Below are 9021 nucleotides of genomic sequence, written 5' to 3' on the forward strand. Positions count from 1 at the left end.
CTTTGATGATGTGTTTCTTTTCTTCTTCAGGATGATCCTTTTGACAAGCATGAAATTCTTGAAGTATGGTTTCTGCAGTGCCCTGTAAATGTGACTACATTACTCTTTCCATTTATTTCAGTAATTAAAGTTTGATCACCAAAGTGCTCCTTGAGCCATGCTTTCATATGTGTGTGGCCGTATGCTGTGCTTTCAAAGTAATCATTCATTAAATCAATAAGATGATTTACAGTAATCTGTTCATCATCATTGTCTTGAAGAAACTTTGCTACTTGCAGAAACGCGTCCATTTTTTCTTCATCCTGTGGTCGTTCAAGTCTTTTCTTCTTGTGTGCAGGTTCTTCAGTCACAAACACCTTTGAAATTTGCTTTCCTGTGCGGAAATTGACACTACATGTCTGGTGATACATAGCATCAGCGGCATGTAAATCATGTATGTGCATGACCCGTGCTTGTACAACATTACTCCATGCATCTCGTCTTTCAGAACATATCGCTAATATAGTATCTTTCATCTCAGTTGTTGTTACTTTAAACACATCTACTTTTTTCCTTTGTTCGCCACCATCAGCTGGTGTTCCACACAAAAAAACAATCGCCGCTGAAAATGAAGTTTTTTTTGCCGTTGAACGGAATGCAGAGTGGCAAATGCTTGTGTCTAAGCTTTGGATGGACAATCTGTTAGCCTGGGATATTTTGTTAGGGTTGCATTGAATTTTACGGCAATATTGGTGGGACTGTTGCCCAAGCACGGTGCAAATATGGTACTATCATTGCGTTCTAGGCTTACACGATTTTCACTTGCTCTTCTTTTCTCTCCAAGTGTAACGATTTCCCCTTTGCCAAGGGGCCCCTTGCAAATTACACAGTTTTCTGTTGTATCGGCCATCACCGGTTACATTTTAATTTACCTGAAAACATAACATTCAACGTTTGAACTGAATTTGCTATCATACCTTTGTTGAAACTCCGATACGCTTGTCAATGAAATTAGCTTTTAAATTACAAGTGCTTACTTTTGTGTAAATTTTGCTTTTAATTTTCCTTTTTTTGTTGAGTAACATGGTCATGCAAACAGCTGTAACATTTTCTAATGATGTATATTAAAATCCTTACATTTATATATTTGTATTCTTTATATCGCAATTAAGTATATAAATAAATAATTATATAAATATTTACGATCGTAAATAAAATGTTATATTGAAATCGTTTCAAACACGGCTGTGTTTTCAACTCGTTTTTCATTGGGTTTCTAAACTCATCCACCTGGCCAGAATAAGATGCTCTGGTTGGGTAAGAGCTGCAGGAATAATTAATGAGTTTGAGAAAAACTGGTAAAACACTTCTCATTACAATTATATATGTAAAGCATACTAATATTGCATATCTTGTTTTTCTTGTGTGCTAATATTCTCCTCTCACAATTTGAACCTTTGTTCAGAGAGGCACTGTTTTTGTGGAATGTTTTTGAAGCCCTTCAATAAACTCGCAGGTCGTCTTTTATCGGCTCTAAAACCACTCTGTTTGGCCTTGTGGTTTAAAACTAGATAAAACACTCGTGCTCATTTTTTAAACCACAGGTGACCCAAACTCATTATTTGAGTCTCAGTCAACCTAACGATTTGTAGGGTTTATATAGGAAATTCGGAAAAAAATCGGCTAATCCTAGTTCACAGCGAGGAAAATAAATAAAATAAAGGTACTTTTACTTCAGCTTGTGTCAATTTGGATTTGAAATTTGCTCCCATCCTTCATTAAAAGGAGACAAGGCTGGATACTCGGAACCTGTGAAGCCAGTAATCATTCCGTAATCGAGAACGATTTAATCCGAAAAATCGGCTTGATTCGGCCTTTTTTCCACTCTCACGCGAACAACAACAACAACAACAACAACAATAATAATCATAATAATAATAATAATAATAACAACAACAATAATAATAATAATACCTATAAAGCGCGGTATGCACTAATTGCTCAAAGCATACATACATACATACATACATACATACATACATACATACATACATACATACATACATACATACATAAATACATAAACTTTATTTAAGTGTCAAGGTATTTAGCTAAAAGCTAATTGTGGACACTATAAATAATATAATATAAGACTAAATAAAGTATATGTAAAATTATTAAAAATATATTCTTAAAATAGCATTAATATATAAGAATAACATCAATATATAAAATTATTACAGACAGACAGTAGGACAAGCAGGGAAACATACAAAGACAAACAAGTAGATAGACAAAACAGACAATCAAATAGACCGTACAAACAGACAATATAGGACAAACATATAAGCAGCAGTAAAAAATGTAGATTCAAATTTCAGAAAGTTAAAAGTCTAGAAAATTTAAATTAGACGAATTAAATAGAGGATAGGGGAGCACCCTCCCAATACACCAGTCAGCCGCACCGCAAAAGCCACTATGTCTACCCACCACTCTAAGATGAGCATGCACAGCAGCCACACGTGCCGTCCAGCAAGCCAAGCACATTGAGAGCACGCACCCCTCTCCTGAATGCCTGAAGACTGGTCTTACTGCGTAGTTCCCGGCTTATCTTGCCCCATATGTGTGGGCCTAAATATCTGATACTGTGCTTGCCATACTTAACAGTATTATATCTTGGAACAGGAAAATCACTTCGTAAGTTATAATGCTTATCTTGCTGAAAAAACATATTACATACATGCTCTGGAGCTAGTGAATTTTTAACCTTATACATTAAAATTAGTATATCTTGTAACCGTCTGTTCTCAAGACTAGAGAGTCTTCCCTTCTCTAGGAGTTCCTCATACGTAGCATTCCTATCATTATATACAGCACGTAATGCCCGTTCTTGTACTCTTTCTAATTTTCTTGCATCAGATGCTTTGCAAAAATGCCACACTATGTGACAATGTGTTAAGTTAGGTAAAATTGCTGATTTGTACAATTGTAACTTGCCTTCTCTGGGAATCATATTTCTAAGACGTACTAGAACACCAACTTTCCTACTTGCCATTTTGCATATATCACTTAAGTTCATTATCTAATGTTTCTCCCAGTAACTTCAAGTCTGGTGATGATTTAATAACCTGTTCATCAATCTTGACATTGATAGATGGACTGTCCTCATTTTTGTTCTTCCTGCCTAATAACATTAAATTGTACTTGTCGTAATTTCCCTTCAGAAAGTTATCTTTGTACCATTTCGATATAGTGTGCCCCCCATTAATTAAAAGTTGTTCCACGCAGTCAACTGAATACCCCTTTACATACAGCTGATGATCGTCAGCGTACATTGACAAGCTTGCATTATCTACTATGTAGTAAGGGTCCAAATGATGACCCTTGAGGGCATCCTCTAACAGCATCCTTCCAACTGCTGGTGACTCCATTTAGTTTGACTATATTTTGTCGCTTGGAAAAATATGATCTCATCAAGCTGAGTGATTCCTCTGAAAAGCCATACGACTTAAATTTATTTATCATGAGTGATGGATGTAGGGAATCAAATGCTTTACTCATGTCTGTTGAGAGTATTTCAATAAATTGCTCAGAATCCACAGCCAGCTTTCAATCTTCAGTGAGTCTGAGCAAAGTAGTTTCACAACTATGTTTTTTTCCTGTACGGAGATATGCAGGGATCGCGCTTGGAATCAAAATGATTATTCACTTGTATGCTCATCATAGACTCAAAAACATTATCCACTGTACTTAGCAATCTTATTGGACGATAGTTTCTTTCATCCAACCGGTCATCCTTTTTGTGGACTGGGTTCCACTCTCCTTTCTTCCATGCTTCAGGCCATTCACCTTTCCTTATTCACTCATTAAAAAGCTTTGTTAAGGAATCTGCTATGCCACTTGATGCTAGCCTTAACAATGTAGGAGATATGGAGTCATAACCACAGGCCTTTCTGACATTTAGTTTCTCAAGGGTTAACTGAACTGAATTTCTTCTGAGTGGTTGAAAGCAGAAGTTCTTGAGGTTGCTCTTATTTGCATTGCAAATGGTGGTGAGACTTGAATGACTCGACAATAATATAGTAAACACTGAAAATACACAGTTAAAAAATATTGTAGGATATAATAAAATTAACTAAACTACTAAAATCAAACATCATAGGCCAATTTAAATAAGTATGTTTTCAACTGCGTCCTGAACTGGTCGATAGAGTTAACACCCCTGAGTTCAGGAAGCAATTGATTCCATAACCTGGGAGCAACTGTGGAAAAAGCCCTGTCACCATACGTCTTTAACCTAGATTTAGGAACGGCTAAAAAATTCTGAGAACTAGAACAAAGTAATCGTAGACTATTACTGTAGTGTTAAAGTTCAGACAGGTAAGTTGGTGCCAAGGCATTAAGACATTTGTTCACTAACAGTAGAATTTTAAAATCTATGGGATAATTTAGCAGTAGCCAATGAAGTTTAAACATAGTAGGAGTGATTTGGTCAAACCGCTTAGATAATGTACAATGCATGCAGCAGTGTTTTGTATTGATCTTAACCTGTTTAACAGGTGTTTAGGAAGACTATATAACAAAGAGTTACAGTTATCGAGGTTAGAGCTAACAAACGCATGTACTAAAACTTCAGAGGTATCTTCACTTTAGAACTTCCTAATCTTGGCAATGTTCCTCGAATGATAATATCAGGAAACGCAGACTTTTTTAACATGGTCGGTTAAATGGAGACACTGATTTATAATCACCCCCAAATTTCGGGCGGAAGATTTGGGTTGGATCTTTTCATCACCCACTTGGATAAACTCCAGAGAAGGCCTGGAACGAGATTTTGAGCTTATAAGAACAAGTTCAGTTTTATCCTGATTGAGTTTAAGTCCATTATTCACCATCCAGCAATCAATGTCATTGACACAGCGTTCAACACAACGCTTAACCAATGAGAGATCATAGCTACAGTCAGTTTTAAAAGATATATGCGGATGGGTATCATCAGCGCATAAATGGTACCGGGTATCATCAACGTATAAATGATACCGTAACTTGTGGAGCTTGATGATATCGGCAATGGTTGATGGATAGAGAAGATTATGAACCAGAACAGAACAGACCCCTGGGGTACACCGCGTTCTAGAGAGCACTGTCTCAACTTACAGTCATTGACCAGTACAAACTGCTTGCGCGACGTCAGGTAGGACTCAAACCATGCAAGAGCAGTACCGTTTACTCCGAAGCGGTCACGCAGTCTTGACAACAGTATCGAGTGATCCACCGTGTCGAAGGCTGCAAACGAGTCCAATAAGAGAAGTATAACAGACTCATTGTACTGTTCAAATGTATGACAAGTGTCGAATGTTGGCCACGTCGTTTTTCATGGTGATTTCAGAATTCGGTTGTAGCCCGCGTCGGTGGGGCGATATTTTATCTCGGGATTATTGATCATTTGCACACGCAAGCGGGGTTATTGATTATTTCAATACGCGTGCGTAAATCGAAGGTTGCTCCTTTATGTTTTGGCCACGAATGGCATTGTGACGAGTATATTTTAGATTCACTGGCGTCCACGCCGCCAGCAGCCACAGACGGAAACCGGAAGTGAACAGTTTACATGCCGGGACAGTGGTGGAAAAAGAACGTATCAGTATAAATATGGTATTGTCAAGCCAGCTCTAAAAAGAAAACAGTGGATCTCAGATTGCTATAAATAAATAAATAAATAAATAAATAAATAAATAAATAAATAATACGTATGATATCCCTCCGATCTCACCCTAGAAAAAGACTTCTAAACTACCATTAGACTTTTTGATATGTGCCGTGTATAAATTCTAAACCGTAAACATAAACATAAACATAAACGCGGGCACTCTCATCGAACGGAAATCGATACATTCATGGGTCGCCCGGGTTTTTTTTTTTTTAGCAAAAATATCATTTTCCGGAAACAGCCATTAGTATTTCTGTAACAATCAGAGGGCCACAAGCGATAACTAGACATTTTGAACATCTAGTAAGGTACTTATCCAAAATTCTGTATCAACATTTCTTTCTGTTTCAATTACACCCCAAAACACAGATGTGCACACCCATGGTGCGTTGGTCATAGTTTGCGTATTGCTGGTGTGGCGGGAAACTTTTAGTTATTGCTGAAAATTTACCGACTGGCACAAGCAACTGAAAATTCGTTTAGAGCTTATATATATATTCCCGTGTATGTGCAGATCGTTAAATGAGTCTATTCGGTTAATAATGTAAAAAAAAGACTTTCCTCATACTTGTCACGATGAAATTACATCTGATATGATTTGGTCGTGTATGTTGCATGTAACTAAGCTAAAAGTACGAAAAATTATTTTATTTATTTGCAGACGAATACAAATCCTACTAACCTTCAAAATAACGATGCAGTTTTAAAATTCATTAAGTTCTCAGAGGCACGAAGTCACCATGTTGAAATTTGAGAAAGCATTGCTGCATGCCAGAGCATTGCTGCATGGAACTATACTAACTAAACGTGATCGAAATTGTTCTTGTATAAATAGAAATAAATCACATGATTACTACAAGAGCAGTTTTGAAATTAACGGAAAAAGAAAAAAAAATGAAGTAAGCCATTCCCTTACCATTCAGAATAAACTTGGAAGAGGTCCTTTGATCTTTTAATTTTCAACTGAGAAAGATCGAGGGAAATTCTAGCTACTTGCATAAAGATCCTCATTTGAGCTTATCATGAATGATGGAAAGGAGTCTTAAGTATTTATGAGTCATGAGTCAATGAGTCAAATTCATGAGTTAGTGCAGTTAACCAAACCATAAAATGAAAGCTAAAATTTCAGAGACTGCTTAGGCCTAATCACTGAAACGAGGGCTTAGGCTTAATCAATAAATCATTGCTATATTGACTGTGAGTCTCATTGACTCATGACTTATGACTCATTGACTCATAAAACACGGGAACTGGATGGAAAGGAAGGCGTTACTAAAAAAGGTTTATATTTTTGTCTTTGATAGGTCTATAGGGCTGCCTGCTCATTGGTCTTCAATGTCATCCCATGTTCAACGTGTTCAACTGTCCCCTTCATCGAATGAGTTTGAAGACGTGGAGGAACTGTTTACGAAGTCAATCAGCAAACGTGTGAAGATTGTAAAGATTGAACGTGTTCAAAACCCGTTTATGTGGGAAAAGTATCAGAGGTAATTCTCCCGTGTTCTTTTCTCAAGGCAATGGATCCGGATTTTATAGGTCTGCGTTGGAACATTTTGGCACAACTATCGAACTTACACGACTAGGGTTGGTGTATGCCCTCTCTTTCCTCATCTGATTCTTTCATTTTGTAAAGAAGATTTATTGTAGCGGGTTCGTCGGCTTCAGTAGCTACCTGCTTTAAAAAAATGCCTTCCTTGGGATTTTCGGTGAACTTTGGGTAATAGAGGGGAGAGATTATCTACCGGCTTATCTAAAACGAAAACAAAATATTGCTTGCATTTTCATTTCTGGTCAGAAGTAGCCGGTAAAGAACCTAAGGCTAGAATGTCCTTGGTTAGAAAAGTGAGGTTTTTGAATAAGCCCAGTTTACGGTTAGAAATAGCAGCCCTGCCAAGTGTGAATATGAACTTTTTCCATAAATTCTTACAGGTAAATTATAGCGGAGCACCATGGGTAAGAAAATAGAAAATATGGAAGAAAATTTGGTTTTGGTCACTGTACGACTGTCTACCCCTCCATGTATGCCAATGTGACAAGTATCACCTGACCATATCGCGCGCTCAAGTTTAGAGCTCATCTAGGCGGCCATACTCCAGCTAGTTGACAGCGTACATCTTTGATTTTGGATATCCATGTTATGACTGATACTTGTCAAAACAAGGTAGCCGCTGACCAGTATCACGTGACCATATTGCAGGCTCAACTTTAGAGTTCATCGAGGTTAGCTTTTTCTAAAGTTGATCGTTACTTGGTTTCGATTGGATCGCAGGTTCAGGGCGGGTTAACTTATTTTAAGAATATTTAACCGTGGGCTCCACTTTTAGGCTTGGCTAAATCTATATAAATAAGAACTTCGTGACCTAACGTTCGTGTGGTGGTACGTTGTGGCAAGTAACAATCCTATCTCGTAAAATCACGTTATGCGTGGAAAGTTAGAATCGGACCTCAACATTAACCTTTTACACCGTAAAAAAATGAACACTTAAATGAACGCGTTCCTATTGCTGCTCTATTTTTCCTCTTGTACCACTTTGCTTCTTCGTCCCTGAATTAATACCGGTCGATATCAATTCAGCTTACAGTCTGTGGCAGTTTCTTCGAAATCTGTGTAAAGGTACTGAAAACCTAAATATCGTTTTTTGGTCTGTCCTTTACTTCTTAGGAAGAAGGATCACATGTTAGCACAAAGCAAAGAAGACACTAACGAGAAGACACTATTTCATGGAACAAGCCCAGATGCTGTGGAAGCTATCTGCAAGCAAAATTTCGACTGGCGTGTGCACGGAAAGAACGCAACCACATACGGACAGGGGAGCTACTTCGCACTGAATTCTTCGTATAGCGACTCGTACGCCTCACAAGACGACAACTCTTCCCAATTCATGTTCGTCGCCAAAGTTCTTGTTGGATCTTATACCAAGGGCCAGTCCAGCTATCGCAGACCCCCTGCGAAGGATCCAAGTAATCCCGCCAGCGAACTTTACGACTCCTGTGTGGATAATGAAGGATCACCAAGTATTTTTGTTATCTTTGACAAAGATCAGTTTTACCCAGAATACATCGTTGAGTATTTTGTTCCTGGGCAAGCATACTGTGGCAAATAGTCAGATCCTTATCAGCAACCTTTGAAGCGAAACCTGTTGGTAGAATAAATTAGAGACAGAGCTATCTTTTTACCATTTTGAATTATGCATTACATTGGTGCACTGCGTAGCTGTCAAAGGAGCAATCCTTTCGAGTTGGCTGCTGCTACAGTGCAGTTTATTTGAAAAGCTCTGGCTAAACGGGTGCCTTGAAAACAAAGACCCCTAAGACCCTTTAAGACCCTAAGA

General features: G+C 37.9%; 1 protein-coding gene across 1 annotated transcript in view; it reads left to right on the forward strand.

The window, feature by feature from the left end:
• Positions 1-8793, forward strand: part of LOC138037246 (protein mono-ADP-ribosyltransferase TIPARP-like) — a 20410-nt gene extending 11617 nt beyond the window's left edge. The window contains exons 2-3 of the mRNA XM_068883216.1: positions 6994-7176; positions 8352-8793. Of these exons, the coding sequence (XP_068739317.1) occupies positions 6994-7176; positions 8352-8793 (625 nt within the window). The remainder of the gene's footprint in view (positions 1-6993; positions 7177-8351) is intronic.
• The last annotated feature ends 228 nt before the right edge of the window (positions 8794-9021 follow it).

Source organism: Montipora capricornis, chromosome 2 (assembly GCF_036669925.1).
Source record: "Montipora capricornis isolate CH-2021 chromosome 2, ASM3666992v2, whole genome shotgun sequence".
Taxonomy (NCBI): domain Eukaryota; kingdom Metazoa; phylum Cnidaria; class Anthozoa; order Scleractinia; family Acroporidae; genus Montipora; species Montipora capricornis.